General features: G+C 53.7%; 1 protein-coding gene across 1 annotated transcript; it reads right to left on the bottom strand.

The window, feature by feature from the left end:
- Positions 1 to 12,262: 12,262 nt before the first annotated feature.
- Positions 12,263 to 17,457, bottom strand: DLX3 (distal-less homeobox 3). The gene is made up of 3 exons (NM_001081622.1): positions 16,924 to 17,457; positions 15,699 to 15,889; positions 12,263 to 14,119 (listed from the first exon to the last, which is right to left on the bottom strand). The coding sequence occupies exons 1-3, from the start codon at positions 17,246 to 17,248 to the stop codon at positions 13,772 to 13,774; spliced, it is 864 nt and encodes a 287-aa protein (NP_001075091.1). The 5' UTR covers positions 17,249 to 17,457; the 3' UTR covers positions 12,263 to 13,771.
- Between the last annotated feature and the right edge of the window lie 300 nt (positions 17,458 to 17,757).

The raw sequence follows: 17,757 nt of genomic DNA, 5'->3' as shown, positions 1-17,757 counted from the left end.
CCTCCCATTGGCCAAATTACTTGCAGGTGGGAAGAGGGAGCTTGTGTCGGTGGGAGGGGGCTGGGAAGACAGAGTGACAGATTGCTCCTCCCCCACCCTGAGATCTGCCCAGCAAGATGGGGGTGGGGAGCTGGTTGTTCCCCCGACAAAAAGTCTGCATATCCCTAGCAGCTGATTACTCAGCTCCAAACCTCACTTGGGTTTGGATGCCTGAACTTGCCTTTGGGATTGTATCCAGAGTCAATGGAATGTTATCCGGGTAGCTGAGGCTTGTGTAGATGAGGCCTTAGAGATCAAGGACTTCCCCAGAATGTATAAGGGATGTCGGTAGAGAGGGGAAAGGACAGAGAGGACAAAACTTACTTCTTGCTTCCAAGCAGGTAACGATACACCCCTCTTTCTCCTCCCCTGATCTGATAATCAGCTTTTTAGCTCTGTCTGGCGTCCAACCTCAGCTTTTGCCATTGTCTCCTCTCAGCTTTCTGTCCTTGGGGCCACTGAAGCTTATTCCTTCAGAAAAGCATCTCACAGGTGTTTCCCACCCCTAATTTTGACCTGGGATAACCCTTTCCTTGCCAGGGCTCATTTGGCCTGGGGGAAGGTGATGGTGCCAAGAGGGGGCTGGCGAGGAAGGTGGGGGAAGGCAGTGACCAAGACCAATGTGTGGGGATGGGCTTCAGGCCTCTGCAAAAACTCCTCTAACCGCCCCCCCCACCGACTTCGCCTGGGAACCTCTGTTCCAAGAGATGAGTAATGTTTTCACAATTAGGATGGTAAAGAAAAATTCACTGACCCCAAAGTATTTCTTTTTCATATCTTCCCCTCTCTCCCATCTGTCTCCTGGCTTCTCCCAGGTCAAGGATGGGTGAAGAGGAGGGGCCCTTCAGTTCTAGTCTCCCCTCTCCAGTGCTTTTCCCCCGCCCCTTCTCCGAATAGCATTGCTGTTGGATCTGGGGCAGCCAGGGAGAAATTCTGGCAGCAAGTCCCTGGGCGACTGCTGTCTCTCCCCTTCCAAGATGAAGAAAGTTACAGACAGAAAAGTGGCCGCCTCTTCATGCCTCCCCTTCCCCCTTTCCTGGCCAGCTCAGATTGCTTAAAGCAAGGAATTAAAGTTTCTTCTACCCTAAACCTCAAAGTACAAAAGCTCCAGACAAATACACAGAAACAGACAGATGTAAGGACCCAGGCACGGGGCCATCTTAAGTACACACACTGCCACACAACAGAGTGCACGCACAGATAGGTGGACACATCGGTGCACATGGAGTGGGCAGAACCGCACACGAGACACACGTGAGCCTTCCATGGTTGTACGCGGACATATTTGGAGAAGTACACTCCAGGTTACATACTCATAGAGAAAAGTATGACACAGAGGGATGAACCAAGAAGGAAATGCCCAGGGACTTAAACATATGCGGAAACAGACTGCAACATCCCCAGAAATACACAGACTAGATTCCCTGTGTGTGAGCTTCTCCCATTCCCATCCCCTTTTCCTGGTTGTTGATCTATTTTCTGGGAATATTTCCCTGGTAAGCAGTTGGTGAGGGAGACTGAATGGCTGAATGGCCACAGAATCTGGTAATTTGATTATGAATTTATTTGCTTTGTTCCGTGAAGCCTTGCCTGCTTCCCTTCCCGAGCTCTAGCAAGAGCTCCCGTCCCAGCCATTCCTGGCACATCCGGTGGCTCTGAGAGGTAGCCACAGATTCCAGCCCTGGCACAGGAACCCAAAGGCTGTCCTCCCAGATGGCTCCACTGAGCCTTCTGTGCCCTGGCCCTGACGGCAACTCAAGGAGGAGGGGTTGCAGGGGTCACGGGGTGGTGAGGAAAGCACTGCTCGGTTTCTGCTTGCTGTATAACCTTGGGCAAGTTACACACCCCCTCTGAAGCTTAGATAATTTCCCTTCCTAAATCTCTGTGTGTCTGTGTGTAAGGGGTTGATGTGTGTCTACCAGCACTTTCCACTCCAGTCTGGGGCACTGCAGCGCAGCCTGTGTCTTCTGTCAGACTGGAAGCTCTTAGAATACAGGGCCTCGCTTTTCCCACGAGACTGGATGCCTTTTCAACCCCAACAGCTTGACGTCTCATCTCTAAGGTCCTCAGCCCCACTGGCAGCCCGGGGGATGTGTCTGCCAGCCCAGGAAGGGAAAGGAGTTGGCCTCAAGCTCCTCCAAACATCAAGGTTTCTGGAGGACAGACACTCTCACAGAGCCAGGCCTTCAGCCTCTCTGGCCCCAAAATGGAGAGATTACTTCATTTCCACTTTCTGTGGAATATATGTGGAATATATTCCTCTGAGGTTCATCTGAACCGTGCCCTTTCAAGAGTTCAGATGAGTTTTGGGTCAGATCTTTGGCGGGCCTGAGGACTTCCACTCTGGCCTTTAGTCCCCCATCCTCTCCCCCTCCCTACTTCAAGCTGATGAATAACAGACAGGCCGAATCGTGAGGCCAGGAGCATGACATCTAGATAATCCCACTCCGATCACGAGGCTCCTTGGGGGGACCCTGCTCTGCAATCCCCTCGGGCCTGGCAGCCCGTCCCTGTGATCATGTTCTCTGGCCTGTTTAACCTGACATGTCAGGACCCGTGCTCCTTCCTCAGACTGGAGGTTGCCAGAGAGCAGGGCACCGGCTCCCCTCTCCGACTGAGGGGCTTCCCCTTCAGGGCTTCCTTTCTCTGCTGGACACCCCCTTTCCCCAGGCCTGGTGCTCCTGCTCTCTTTGGGATGGCAGGCCAGGTCTAAGTATGGATAGGGCCATGAGACCCTTGTCCAGGTCCTACCCCTCCCACTGCCCACCAGGTCTGCCACAGAGCCACCAGACCACTCCTTCATATTGGCCCCAGGAGCTGCTTTCTCTGCCCCTGCAAGCTGGGGCCTGCTGCAGACTCCTCCTCCCAGCCCTGAAGCCACTGGGAATTCTTTGCTCCAACAGATCCTGGGGGAAACCAGACTGCGGGAGGCTGCTGACATGCCTCTGCTGGGCTCCTGTCACATTCCCCAAGCCCACGGGATCAGCTGGACCCACTGATGGAGGCTGCTCCCACCTCTGGTGACGTCCTCCTCTCCCCTCTCCCTCCTCTCTCCCAAAGCCTGAATCTGCCCTGGGACTCATCCTTGCTTTCAACTCCCTCCCACTCCCAGCCCCTTGGCAGCCCCATCTAAACAATATGAACTATTTCCCCTGGCCCCTTGGAAAATAAAATGTGTTTCCTCGTCCAGAGGGACTTCATGGAGTCCCTGGAATGCAGACACTCAGCTGAGAGGCTCTGGGCAAGTCACTTTACCTCCTGGATCTTTATTTCCTCACCTGTGCAGTGGGGATAATGATCGGAATGATATCTCAGAAGGTCATGGAGACAGAGCCCACCCTAAATGTGCTGTGAAATACACCAGGTATGCCAGCATGTACGGTGACCCATTCCTTTGCCTCAGTTCTCCTCTGATCTACCAACTTACCACATAATGAAGAGTATAGTCATCCCCAGGAACACAAAAAAATAAAGAGCCAGATGCCCAAGTTCAAATCCAACTCTATGACCATAGGCAAGTTCCTTTTTCCTTCTTTTTTTTAATTGAGGTAACATTGGTTTATATCATTGTGTAATTTGGGCATGTTTCCTAACCTCTCTGTACCTCGCCTTTCTCATCTGGAAAATGAAGAGAATGGTTAATAGCCTGTGCTTCTTAGGGTGATGAGAACTAAATGAGTTAAAACACAATAGCCTCTAAATACAATCGGGATTCAGCAAGGATTAGTTGTATTATCTCTGACTGCCAAGCAAGAAAAACCTTTTCTGTCTCTGTCCCTGAGGGATCTTGTCCACTTATCCCTGTTCCTCTGCTGGTCTCCACCTGTGAGCAGAACCTCAGACCAACTGTCTTCCCCAAACACTCCCATGGCGAGAGTGGTGGGCTGACCAAGCTGCTTTATGTGGAGGGGACGGAGTTGTGCAGGACACTGGCTAAACGGTAAGGACTTCTTTCCTTTTTATTTGGAGGATAATTGCCTTACAATGTTGTGTTGGTTTCTGCCGTACAACAATACAAATCAGTCATATATGTGTGTGTGTGTATATATATCCCCTCCCTCTTGAGCCTCCCCCGACCCCTGCCATCCCACCTCTCTAGGTCATCACAGAGGGCCAGGCTGGGCTCCTTATGTTATACAGCAGCTTCTCACTAACTCTTTTACACATGGTAGGGTATATATGACAATGCTACTCTCTCAGTTCGTCCCACCCTCTCCTTCCCCCACTGTATCCCCAAGTTTGTGCTCTATGTCTGTCTCTATTCCTTGCAAATAGTTTCATCAGTACCATTTTTCTGGATTCCATATATATGCATTAACATATGTTATTTTTCTCTTTCTGACTTGCTTCGTTCTCTATAACAGGCTCTAGGCTTATCCACCTCAATTCAACTGACCCACATTTATTCCTTTTTATGGCCAAATAATAGTCCATTGTATATATGTGCCACAACTTCTTTATCCATTCATCTGTTAGTGGACATCTAGGTTGTTTCCATGTCCCGGCTATTGTAAAGAGTGCTGAACATTGGAGTACATGTGTCTTTTTGAATTATGGTTTTCTCAGCATAATCCTAGTAGTGGGATTTCTGGGTCATAGGGTAGTTCGTTTATTCCTAGTTTTTAAAGGGCTCTCCATACTGTTCTCCATAGTGGCTATATCAATTTACATTCCCACCAACAGTGCAAGAGGATTCCCTTTCCTCCACACCCTCTCCAGCATTTACTGTTTGGAAGGGGTGAGGACTTCCAACTGTGTTTCCAGGACAGCCTTCTGAGTACCCTAGATGGGAAGGTATCCGAAAGTGAGATCATCCAGAACCTGCCTGGGCCAGAGTTCATGCAGAGGCAGCTGAGGTTCCTGACTTCTTCATTTGTGAATGATTGCCTCTACTGAAACCCAAGAATCCCTCCTGCTAGACAAAAAAGCAGAGAAAAAAAAGAGATTTCTTTTACTGATGTGCATGTGTGCCAAGTCGCTTCAGTCGTGTCCAACTGTTTGCAACCCCATGGACTCCTGGTAGCCCGCCAGGCTCCTCTGTCCATGGGATTCTCCAAGCAGGAATATTGGAGTGGGTTGCCATGCCCTTCTCCAGGAGATCTTCTCAACCCAGGGATCGAACCTGGGTTTCCTGTGTCTCCTGCATTGCAGGCAGATTCTTTACCACTGAGCCACTGGGGAAGCCCTCTGCCCTCCTTTACTGATATCTGATTGTATAGCTAGAAAACAAGAGACCTTCAGTTCAGTTCAGTTCAGTCGCTCAGTCATGTCTGACTCTTTGCGACCCCATGAATCGCAGCACGCCAGGCCTCCCTGTCCATCACCAAAGAGACCTTAGGGGGAAAATATTCCAGAAGTAGGGAAATTTTGGTATAGTGGCTGGATATAAGATAAATATAGGATGCTGTTCTCTAGTCTTGCAATAAATATGGAAATATATTCCTGTTATATTGGATATAGATAGATGTATATAGATGTGAAGAAGCAGCTCTTTAGCTGATTAGTGACTAAAAGATACAGGCATACCTCTGAGATATTTTGGTTTGGTTCTAGTCCACCACAATAAAAATGGATATTGCAATAAAGTGAGTCACACAAATTTTTTGGTTTCCCAGTGCATAGAAAAGTTATGTTTACACTGTACTAGAGTTGTTCACACTCTACTGTAGTCTATTAAGTGTACAATAGCATTATGTCTAAAAAAATGCACATACCTTAATTAAAAAATAATACTGTTGGAAAAATTGTGCTAATAGACTTGCTCAATCTGAGGTTGCTATGAATCTTCAATTTGTAAAAAAAAAAAAAGAAAAATTGCAGGATCTGTGAAGTGTAATAAAGTGAAGTACAACAAAACAAGGTGTGCCTGTATTAAACTCCACCCTCTTCCCTTCTGTTGGGAAGGCCCAGCACATGGCTCTGTCCTGGGTGGCTGTCCTTCCATTCCATCTGAAGTATGGCAGACTTAGGTTGGAATCAAGAAAGGACTTTCCGAGTAGAGGGAGGAATTGTATATATGAGAACTCCCCTCGTTAGGCAAAAGGGTAAACTTTGGGCCCATTGAGGGCACCTAGAACTCCCAAGTCAACTGAGGAGTGTCCTAACTGCACACCACTGGTCTCATCTAGAACTGGCAGTATCGTTTGTTGAGCTCCATCCGTGTGCCAAGCTTTGTGTTAAGTGTTATTTAATTTCCTCAGGAACCCTGAAAATTACATATGCTTAGCTCCATTTCTATACATGAGGAAAATTAACCTCAGAGAGGGCAAATGACTTAGCTGAAGATACATAGTAAATGTCAAAGTCAGGGTTAGCGCTCAGAAATGTGCATACGTGTGCCTGGGTGTTTGCACATGTGTCCTACTCTATGAAACACTGGTATCTCTAAGGACACAGAGCTGATCTGGGAACAAGGGGGAAAGCTAAGCCTGGCATCCTCCCTAGCTTCTCCCCATTTCAATTTTAGAGGCCATGGGATGGTGAAAGGGCCACAGGCCAGGGATTCAGGAGGCTGAACTCTGAAACACATTCACTGGAGGCCTTTAGGGGAAACTGTTGAACCTCTTGAGTCTGTTTTCTCACCTGGGAAGTGGGATAATGATGGCACTGCCTTTGCCAGGCAGCTGAGAAGATTAAATGAGACTGTGCCCGTGACAGCTTCTGGCACAAGCCTTGTGCACAGTAGGTGCTTCATTAGCCTCTTCACTGCCTGATCTTGGGAGGATCCAAGTCTGCATTTGAGAGACTTCCTTCCTTACCAGCCAAACTCCTGCTTCTTGTGGCTTCTTGCTCTCCTCAGCTTCCCCTTACCCTCTCTTAGCTGAAGGCACGTCACCACTCTCCCCTACCCAGCACCACTGGTGATTCCTGAACTAAGGGCAGGCCTGACTGCTCCCAGGGGCAGGTGTGGGACAATGCCATAAGTGTTGCAGGATGTGGCCAGATGCCCTCAGTGTGCAGGGAAGGGCACAATGCTGCTGCCGCCAGTTTGCCAGGTATAAGCTGAACTGCCTGGGTTGGGGGGCACCCCCTCCCCTGCCCCAGCCAGTCCTCCAGGGTGTGAATTTCGGGACCCTGCTCACTCAGCGGACACTGCCAGTCCTGCTCACACTTGCTCCAGGAGACAGCCCAGGCATTTGGGCCTTGAGGCCCCTCCCCACTCAGCCCCCTCCCCAGCTTCGCCTCCTGCCAGGGCGTCTATCCTAGCCACCCTGGATCCCTACATCACTCCTTCTCTCAGACAGCCCACCTTGGGGCTCAACAGACCAATCCCAAAGTCTCTCCTTTGCCAGGAGGTCTCCTAAATTCACTACCCCTCCTTTGCTATGTGACTTTGGGCAAGACACACAGCCTCTCAGGAGACACTTCCCGATGGGCGAGTAGATGCAATGATGACCCCTGAGGCTGCAGCTACTCTTGGCTCCTGCATTGCTCGCCAAGCAGCTAGTGATTGGGTGCTGGGTGTTCCTCTCATTGTCTGGTTGGCCCTCAACAGCTGAGAGCGGGAGGTGGTTATCATTCCCCTCTCAGCCCCACAATCCCTCATCTAATGGGAGTGGGAGGGATTGTATGAGGGATCCCAAGAGAAGGCTTCACATATTCACCTGGACAGTTGGTGTCCACTGAAATCCTGCTCTCCAGCCAGCACGACGAGCACATAGTGAACATACACAACCCCTGTCCTCATGCTTTATATCCCAGTCCAAAGCTCTACCCCCAGGGACCTTGGTATGAAAGACATCCCCCGCCCCCTGCTTCGCAGCTCAGCAACCCTCCCCAGGGTGAACAAAAATTCTCCATGTCATCCCTGCCCAGTGCTCTGAGCTGGGGACAAGACAGTAAAGGTGAGACCCAGGCTCTGCCTCCACAGAGCGAGGACTGGGGGCCTGGAAAGAGAAGAGTCATCCAGTTAGCAGTGACTAGCCGGCTGAGTGACAAAGGAGAAAGACGCGGGCTGGGGACCTGGGCTGAAGGTCTGGGAAGGTTTCCCTGAAGACTGACTCAAGGGCTTCTGGGGCAGAGGGTCTGGGCCCCTGCAAAGAGCTGGAGGCTGGCCTTCCTGACACCCCCAGCCTTCTCTGCCAGCCCCCCATCTGCTCCCTTTGCCCCAAGCCCCACCAAGGCCCCCATCAGCACTGTCCTCCTGCCCCTCTTCCCTGGGGCTCAGGAAACTCATCTCCAAGCACTTTTTGGCTTCTAAACCTTCCAGTCTCAGGCTGCTGGGTGGTTGGTAAACAGCTTATTAAGGTGATTAACGCTGCAATTAAAGCTGGAAAAACAGAGGCCAGGGTGCTGGCTGAAGGCTCTCCCTTCTCCTCCCCCCTTCATTCTCCCCCAGCCCTCCTCTGCCATCCCCTCCGGGCATGGTTGATGCAATTCAGCCTGACTTAGCCAACCAGAACCCTCACCTAGGTGGGGAGGCTGCACATCAAATGTCCGGTCTCGGTGCCTGGAATCCCCTTTCCCGCAGAGGTGGGAGGCTCCGCTGGCCTGGGGAGTAGGTGGTAGTGATGGTGTGTTGCTGAGGCAGGTGGTGTGTGGAGGCTGAATTGGGGTGAAGTCTCTAAGACCCCCTAGTATCCAGGACCCCTTAAAGGGAGGGGCCTCAGAGACAGGGGTTGAGATCATCCTTCTTATCCATTTCCGCAAGTGAGAAGGGCAGGAGCCCTCTCCTCCCAGTAGAGGGGCAGGGGTTTTCTTTCTCCAGGCTCTCAGAGTTAGGGTGGCTCCCAGCATGTCTGAGGGGCTGGCAACTGCCAGATCCTGACCCTTCCCTGAGATTGGCATCCAGGGGAGTATTTAAGAACTCTCTGGGTCCATGCCATCCCTCCCTTTAGCATATATATATATATATATATATATATATATATATATATATACTATATACTAAGTCGCTTCAGTCGTGTCTGACTCTGTGCGACCCCATAGATGGCAGCCCACCAGGCTCCCCTGTCCCTGGGATTCTCCAGGCAAGAGCACTGGAGTGGGTTGCCATTGCCTTTCAAGAAGCCTTCAAGGCTCCCCCACAAGCCTCCTTCCCTTGTGCCCGGTGAGTCCTGGGAGGGGAGCTATTCTGCAGGTGGGATCTCCAGGGAGTATGTTCCCAGACCCCCATCTCTGCCTCTCATGCTGCCATCCTTTTTTCAAGGCACAATTCAAATGCTGCCCCTACCACGAAGCCTTTCCACGTTTCCTTCCCACCCACCACCAGCTGCCCTGCCCCTTTCCTCTGACAACCCACCCAACCCCCTTGGCTGTGTCAGGTTTGCCCAGCCAGGGGCCTCTCCAGGGTAGTCCCTGCTTCTGACCCTGGAGCTCCTCACCCAGAACTGTGCCTCCTTGCCCAGGCCTCAGTCATCTGTGGCACCAGTGCCTAGAACAGTGCGAGAAATAGAGCAGGTGTTCAGAAAACACTGGGTTGACTCACTCCTTTTTGGAGTGCACCTAGAGATGGGCAGATCAACAAGATGGCAAGTGCAGCCAGGGGCCTGGGTCTGAATCAGTGGCATCGAGGGTGGGACGGGGCAGGAGTCAAGGTGGGCAGTAAGCCCCATCATCCTGTCACCATCGTCAACAGCAACTTTGATATACTGAGCAGTACTTGGTATGTGCTGTGTACCTTGTGAAACATTTTATACACACTATCCATTTAGTCCTCTCAACAACTACCTGCTAGGCAGGTAGCATTAGTCCTATGCTATAGGTACTAGGCTTAGAAAGGCTAAAGGATTTGCTTGAGATCAGACAGTCAGTAGTGGAGTCAGGATTCACCCCAGGTCAGCTGACTCCAGCGTGCACATTCCTGACTCTAGCATCAAGCTTTTCCAAGGATCAGCCCTGAGGAGGAAGGCCAGCCCCTCCCCCCACACTCCTCCCAGGGAAGAACCCAGGAAGGAAGGCTGGAGGGCTGGGGTAGGCAGAGCTGCTCAGCTCTCTGACACCCTACCCTGGGCATTTTAGTGAAGTGTGCTGCAGAAAAGCCTACAAAGAGCACCCATTCTCCAGACAGACCAGCATTCAAATCCCAGCATTGCCACGTATTAGTTATGTATCTCTGGGTTGGGAAGATCTCTTGGAGTAGAAATGGCAACCCACTCCAGTATTCCTGCCTGGAAGATCCCATGGGCAGAGGAGCCTGGTGGGCTAGAGTTCGTGGGGTTGCAAAGCATTGGACACGACTGAGCAACTGAACATGCATGTAATTATGTAACATTGATGGAGATTGTATCTCTCAGATGAGCCTGTTTCCCCATCTGAAAAATGGGCACTATACCACCCACCTTCCAGGCTGTTTTGAGGATCACATGTAACGTGCTTGGCACAGAATATGGGTTTAACAAATCCAGCCCTTACTAAGGTTTGGAGAACAGTGACCCTCGGGGCAGACTGGGGTTCCCTCGCCCCCCTCTTCTTCTCTGAAGGTTGTCACGAGGCAATGGGTGTAGTCAAGAAGCACCTGGCAGGAGATGGGCTCAGCCGCCCCACCCGGGCACTCTGCCAGGTCCCCCACCTAAGCACCTGTCCCCGTGCCCCCCCACGCCCCACCCTAGGCTGGTGAAGAGGGTGACCTGCTTGGCCTGGAGGTGAGGAGAGGAAGAAGGGGAGGTCAGGGGTGGGGCTGACCCTGAGGGAGGTCACCCGGGCAGTTAATCCAGCCTGACAGAGCAGGGATGAGCAGGGAGGAATTAGGAGCTTACAACATCCTTTCATCCCGAAGCAGCCCGCCAGCCAGCCTGCCCGCCCAGCCTCCCTCCTTCCTTCCTCTCTCTTTCTGCCCTTTTTTTCCCTCTCCCTCCCTTTGCTGGCAGCCCAGCCCTAATAAAATGCAGTGTCTCCAGCAAGTCTGCCCGGCTGCCGCCTCGCTGCTCCTGCCTGCACGCAGCCCTCAACCCAAACTGCTCAGCTCAGCCCCGCCTGGCAGCTGCCACTTAACCCTTGCCAGCCCGGCTGGCGTCCGTGGGCTGGAGGCCCTCCTCCCTTCCGCCAGCCTCAGGCAAGGGGGAGGGGAGGCCTATTTTCTGAGAGGCAGAAGGGTAAGGTGGAGGCTGGAGGTCCCCAGGTTCTGGAGTCCTGCTGTTCCACAGGGCCCTTCTGTTCTGCTTCCTCATCCTTATTCTGCTTTGTGGCTCACAGTCGCCCCAGAGGCCCGAATGGGTGGGGATTGTTGTTCCCATTCAACAGGTGAGAAGCTGAGATTCCGGACAGGGAGTTTCCAGGCTGAGCTGGGTCACCCTGGCTGCTGGATGGTGTTGCTGAGTCTCCAGTCTAGACTTTTTCCAGTATAGGGAGCTGTCTCTGCTGTGTGTGTGTGCACCTGTGTATCCCTTGGAGTGTTATTGTTCGTATATTTGTGTGATGCTAATGTGTCTCAGGTGTGCATTCAGTATCTGGCCTCAGAGGACAACATGAGTCCATGTATGTGTGATGGTAGAGAGATGTGAGTCTTGGTACATGTGTGAGAGGTGGCTTCACAGCGTGTGCATGAATCCCATCTGTATCTCCCATCTGGGCCAAGATGTTTGCTCACGCACACTTCCGTTCCTGCTGCGACCTCCAGCTCTCTGTCTCCAGAGTCTTGGAGTTGGGCAGCTGGAAGAGGAGGGGGCGAGACTCCTGGCCTAGGCCGTCAGTGAGTCAGGGCCCAAGCACTCCCTGAGAAGGTCAGTGTGGAACCCCCCTTGTCTGTTTCCATGGCCCAGCCTGGATCTCAATGGCCTGGGGTCCCTGCCAGCTGTGGGAGCAGTGGTGTTATCCCTGCCTAAGGCCTCGCCCTCACCTCCAACTGAAAGGGACAGACAGGAGGGTGAGTGGTAAGGAAATGCCTGGGCATGGAGGCAGGGGGTTTACACATGTGTGCAGCATGTCTGTGTGTGAGCCCAGGATCAAAGAGCAGCCCTGAGGTGACCCAGCAGCGGCAGGCAGCGGTGGGGGGCTGCTAAATCACGCCGACAAGGGACGCCAAGCAGAGTGGAGTCAGGGAGGCCAAGGGCTGGGAGCCTCCATTCCCCAGACCGTGGGCCAGCCGTGTGGTCAGAAGCATCTGTTTCCCCCAGCCAAGCCCAACTCAGCTCTTGAGCTCAGAACCCCAGCAGTAGGTCCCCAGGGCTCTAAATCCCTTAGGAGCCCCTGCTCAGAGGTCCTTCCCCACCAAACAACTTCCCTGACTCCCAGCCCTCCCCTGAGAGCTGCCTGCCTCTAGCCTCCAGTTCAAAGAGCTCAGTGGTTATTTTCTTCTTTTTTATTAATGTTATATATAAAGGTGAGTCCAATAAGAAAGCAGAAATGAGAAGGCTGGGAGAGGGTGGGAGCTGGCTTCGTTCCCATCCCCCTGGGGTGGGACTCTTTGAGATCCACCATGTCTCTCCTCGCGCCTGCGCCTCCCACCAAACCCAAATCCAGCCGGAGCCCACATCTCTGTTTCTCTCAGCTCACTGCGCACAGGCAGGTACATCCAGGAGGAAAGGGCCACATAAATAGGAAACCACAGGAGGGAGGAGACTGCTTCTCTCTGTTGCTTTAAAAAAAAAATACATACTATATATATAGCTAGAGTCTTCTACCCCTCCTCTTCTTCGATATTTGACCACATCAGGGGTGGAGGAAAGTTAGCTTTGGGGGGACATCTGGGCCAGGAAGAGCCAGTGCTACCAGCCTTTCAGCCAGCCACCCCCTCACCCCTAAAGGTACCGAGTTATAACACCGTGCACCTCACCCGACATTCTCTGTCTTGGCGGGAACAATCTGTTTCCAAGGCCACCGGAAAGGGGGTGTTCGGGGGTTTGTCTTTCCTGGTGTGTCTCCTTGGAGATTTGGGGTTTGGCGCCAGCTTACTGGAGGAGAGGAAGAGGTGGGAAGAGGCGGGGTGGGGGCGCGGGGGTGAGCAGAGGCGCCCACGCAGGGGAGATTGGTCCTAACTGTTAACAATGCCCTTTGTCTTCCTATTTTTCAACAGCTTTTGAAACCAAAGTTGTGCAAAGTCCTGTACATGGGAGAAGAAATGGGTGGTCGGGAAGGCTGCCTGGGACCCACCCCTCCTCTTCGACCAGAGTTGGGGAGGCGAGGTGCTCCTTGAATTCTTCTCTCTAAAGCCACAAATATTAAAAGCTTCCCTTACTTGGGGCTTTTCTTTGGTGTAACCCTCAAATCTTAAACGAGGGCTAGAAGTTCAGGGCAGGGCTCGCTGAGGTCCCCACCCTGAGTCCCAGTCTCACGGTCCAATGTCTTTTTGGCAGAGGGGATGCTCAGGAAGGAGACAACCACAGGTGGCTTGGGGGAGGATCTTGGGCCTGGCAGGTCCTGGGATCCACAGTGCCTGGTGCCCCAGCCCAGCCCAAGCCTGACCTGCGCACACTCCACAGTCTCCCCAGTACCCAAGGAATCCAGTCTGGGGACCGAGTACTAAGATTTAGAATCTGGAAGGTGATGAGCCATTTGAAGCCAATCCAGGCTCTTGGAGCAGAAGGGGAACAGCTGTCCCAGCTGGAGTGGAGTGCCCAAACATCTGGAGGGGCACCCCAGTGTCTAGGCAGTGAGTGGGAGGTTCAGGGGGCATCCTTGGTCCATGTAAATTTCCTCTGGAAGCTCTTGGGTCCCTGGAAGAAGGGGCAAGGGAAGGGGAAAGGGATGTCCTTTCCCCTGTGCTCCTCGATGATTCCTGAGTGTCAGCTAGGACGGAGGCGCCTTCTGCCTGGTCCCGGGGTTCCTTCGTGAGAGGTTCAGGACGGGTAGGTGCTCAGTACACAGCCCCAGGGTTGGGCGGGGGCCCAGGGGAGGCATGGTGCAGGGTGGCTGGTTGAGGCGGCTGCTGCTGTAAGTGGGGTCCACTCAGGTTCTGTGCATGGTACCAGGAGTTGGTGGGGTCGTCCAGGTAGCTGGGGGAAGCACTGTATGGGAGTGGCGGGGGCAGCTGGCTGCGGGCAGGGGCTGGAGTAGAGTGGGAAGAGGTGTCCCAGAGGGCAGGTGACGGTGGTGAGTTGCAGGCCATGGAATCGCTGTTGTTGGGGCTGTGCTCCAGGGGAACCTCCCCATTCTTATAGAGCTTCTTGAATTTGGAACGGCGGTTCTGGAACCAGATTTTCACCTGCCCCAAGAAGAAAGGGGGAGCTAGTTAGCCTCTTAGAACACCGAGTGAAAAACCCGTTGGGGAAGTCAATCTGGAGAGGGCTGGGCCAGAACCCACTGTCACATGAGACCCAGGCAAAATCCAGGCATCCTGCCTCTGGGCCAGCATCTTTTTCTACTGGGGATAGAAATTCAGCTAGGAACTTTTGGCGGCTTAGGTCCAAATTCTGCTCTGCCACTTACTAAGTGTGTGACTGTGAGCAAGTTACCCGACCTCTCTGGTTTTTGCTGTCCTCATCTGCAAAATGGGGACGCTGGCAGCACGATTACCTACCTCATAGGGTCACTATAATGCTCAAAAAAGTTAAGACAGACAAAGAACTCGAAGCAGCCAGCCATACACCTGACATAGTAACCGCTGAACTCCAGAGGGGAGGAGGCAGTTTGCAGCATTTTGTTCACATTAGAAACCCATAAGCAAAGGTGCACAGATATACAGAGACAAATACACACCCACATAAGCATCTCCATGTGCATGAACATACCCACTCACCACTTCACACACAGGCACCAGTCTATAAAGACACACACATGCACAGATACACCCAGATAAACGCCCTGCAAACATGAGCTCCCATGTTCGCACACTCAGGAGCCCTTCAGGGCTGGTTAGTGGGGGTGATCTGGGACTCAGAAGCAGGTGAGCCATGATTCCCCAAATTTCCCTTGGGGTATCTCCCCCTCCGCCTGCCGCTCTCCACCCCATGACTGGTACAAACAATGAATCAGCTCCTCACCGGGTGACCCAGATTCCCGGCGGACTGGGCCCCACGCAGCCGCAACCCAGGCCTGCCTGTCAACACCTGTAGGGAGCCAGGCGTCTGCCACTCCTCCCCTGAGCAGTGACAGGCTGCTGGGGGCTTTAGGGACAGGCTGGGGCTGGGGGACTGCCACCTCTGAGTCCCTACCCCACTTTGTGGGGAATTTGTTCTTGCCTCCAAGCACACAAGGGGTGGAGCATTTGGGTACTGAGCAGGAATGCAGTCTTTTGATACAAGCACACATTTTTGTACATACACTCACCACGGGGCCCAGTCAAGTACATGTGTCCATCAATAAACACAGTGGCCCTTGAAAGGCCTTCCTCCTTAGGTGCGTTTCCCACATGTACTGTACACACATTAGCCTGTGTGCAAACAGACATGAATATACATGTATGTACAGCCCTCACACACACCTAGCCTGGGGTGGTGGGGTGAGGTGGTGGGGAGCATGATGCGGACTCCTAGCAGTGACCAACGCTGCTGGGAGCCTGTGGAAGCTGGGGATTCTGGGGTAGAGGGAGGATACCTCTCCTTCTGATAGACGCACTCAGTCCACACTCAGTCGCATGATTCACAAATATGCACACCTGTACACGTGCTAATGCACAAACTTCAACCGAGTTTGAGATCTGGGGGTCCTTCTACCCACAGACAAGGGTTTCAAGGGCCTGCAGGCAACTTATTAAGCCATCCAGGCTCAGCGGTGCCTGGGGTATCCCGGGGTCCCGCAGGACCCCACCGAGTCCTCACGGCCTTCGACCGCCCACCACTGACCTGCGTCTGAGTGAGGCCCAGCTGCGCGGCCAGCTCCGCGCGCTCGGGCAGAGCCAGGTACTGGGCCTTCTGGAAGCGGCGCTGCAGGGCGGCCAACTGGTAACTGGAGTAGATCGTGCGCGGCTTTCGGACCTTCTTGGGCTTCCCGTTCACCATGCGCACCTCAGCTTCCGGCTCCTCCTTCACGGACACTGCAGGCAACGCACCGGGAGGTGGGCGACTCAGCCTCGGCCAAAGACACCGTCGCCCTCCGGAGCCCCGCGGGAGCCCCCACCCTCCGGCCCACCGACTCGTCCCGGGACTTCCTGGCGGCGCTCTCCGCCGCCAGCGCCCCGGGAGGGAGCTGCGGCCGCAGAGCCTGGCCGGCGGCCGCCCACGACGCTGCGCTCCCGGGCTCCTAGCTCCCCGGGTCCCGGCGCCAGCCACCCCTGGACGCGCACTGCCGCCGCCTCGCTCCCCTCAGTCCCTGCCACCCGCCTGCTCGCCGCCCTCTCACAGGACCTCGCCGTCGGTCACTTCTCTCGCTCTTTTTTTTTTGTTTGTTTTTTAGACCTTTTCTTTTCAGAATAATTTTAGATTTCAGAAAAAGTTGCGGACACATCAGACTTCCTTTTCCTTCGCCCTTTCCTCAGATCCTTTCTTCTGTCTTTTCTTTCACTTTGTCTCTCCATTTTTATGCCTCCACTTTATAAATAAAAATATTTTATATTTTATAAAAACATATTTTTATGCCTCCATTTTTCTTTTTGCCCCCGTTTCTTCACTCTCAATTGCTGCTTCCCTCCCTGTTTCCGGAATTCTGAGGGGTCTTTCTCCGTGTCCCCCTCATCTTTCTCCCCCTCCCCAGCCCAGTTCCAAACTGCGGTCGCAGAACTCCCAGCGCCTGCCGCCTGCCCGGAGCCCGATGGAGAACCGCTTGCTGAAGTGCCGGGAAAGCACCTGGATCCGGAGGCTCTCTGACTGTCCAGGGCCCTCTCCTTCTCCGCCTCGCTCACCCGGATCCTCACCCGGGACCGACCGCGGCGTCCCGCGTGCACCACGCCCCAAAGGCGACCAGTTTCTGGACTGGAAGGTCGTCCGTCCACTCTGGGGTCATCTAGCTCACCGTCTCTAACTTCAGACAGTACATTTCTTAGCCGGGACGCTCCCCTAGATTCTGGCTCCAATTCCTCTCTCTCGGGAACCTCCCAGTGCCTCCCATTCTCAGCGACCCCGCGGTCCTCACCTGGGTCCTGAGCGGGCAGCGGCTGCTCCCGGTAGGCTCCATATTGCCGGTAGGAGGTTCCGTAGGTATATTCCGACTTGGGCGAATAAGCGCCTGTGCCTCCAAGCCCGTTGAGATTGAACTGGTGGTGGTAGGTGTAGGGGTTTACGGTCTGGCCATAGGGCTGGCCCGAGTAGTAGTCGTGCTGGGGAGCGCTGTAGTAGCCCAGGTCAGTGACGGAAGACTCGGGCAAGGTGGGCGAGTCCTTGGAACCCGCATGGCAGCTGAGCGAGCTGGAGATGTCGGTGAGGATGCTGCTGAGCTTGCGATCGAAGGAGCCACTCATCCTGGCGGGCGCCGTACCACCCCCGGGCTGGCCTCAGCCGGAACGCCGAAGCGGGCAGGAGCTCGGGGGAGGCGGAGGAGACGAGGCGGGGTTGTGTGTCCGGAGGGCGAGGGGGAGGGTTCCCGGCAGCGTCTCTGGGGAGGGTCGGTCGAGGGGCGCTTAGACCATCGCGGGTCTTCGGGCGGTCGCGGCGCGCCTCTCGTCGCGTCCCAAGCCACAGTCAAATGCTGCCAGCTCCGCCCGGCCAGCCGGTTATAGACTCAATAGTGGAGTCGCAGAGGGAGGCCCCAGCGCTCTGATTGGCTGCAAGTCTTGCCTTCCAGGCAAAACATGCTCTTGCGCTCTTTCGTTTCTCTCTCTCTCATTCTTTGTTGTTACTCAACACACAAACACACACACTCACACACACGCACAGTCATACACACACTCTCTCTCTCACACACACTCACACAGACCCCTCTGTTCCTCCTCCTGTGGATCCCTTCCCCAGCCCAGATAACCCCTCGGTG

The sequence above is a fragment of the Bos taurus genome, chromosome 19 (assembly GCF_002263795.3).
Source record: "Bos taurus isolate L1 Dominette 01449 registration number 42190680 breed Hereford chromosome 19, ARS-UCD2.0, whole genome shotgun sequence".
In the NCBI taxonomy this organism is placed as follows: domain Eukaryota; kingdom Metazoa; phylum Chordata; class Mammalia; order Artiodactyla; family Bovidae; genus Bos; species Bos taurus.
Note: the sequence above shows the minus strand (reverse complement) of the source record. Positions and strands in the feature narration are given on the sequence as shown.

Coding starts and splice junctions, on each gene's coding strand:
- DLX3 (NM_001081622.1), bottom strand. CDS start 17,248: ATGAGTGGCTCCTTCGATCGCAAGCTCAGCAGCATCCTCACCGACATC. Junction 15,890..16,923: donor GCTGCCCGCTCAGGACCCAG/GTGAGGACCGCG, acceptor CGTTGCCTGCAG/TGTCCGTGAAGGAGGAGCCG. Junction 14,120..15,698: donor TGGGCCTCACTCAGACGCAG/GTCAGTGGTGGG, acceptor TTCTTGGGGCAG/GTGAAAATCTGGTTCCAGAA.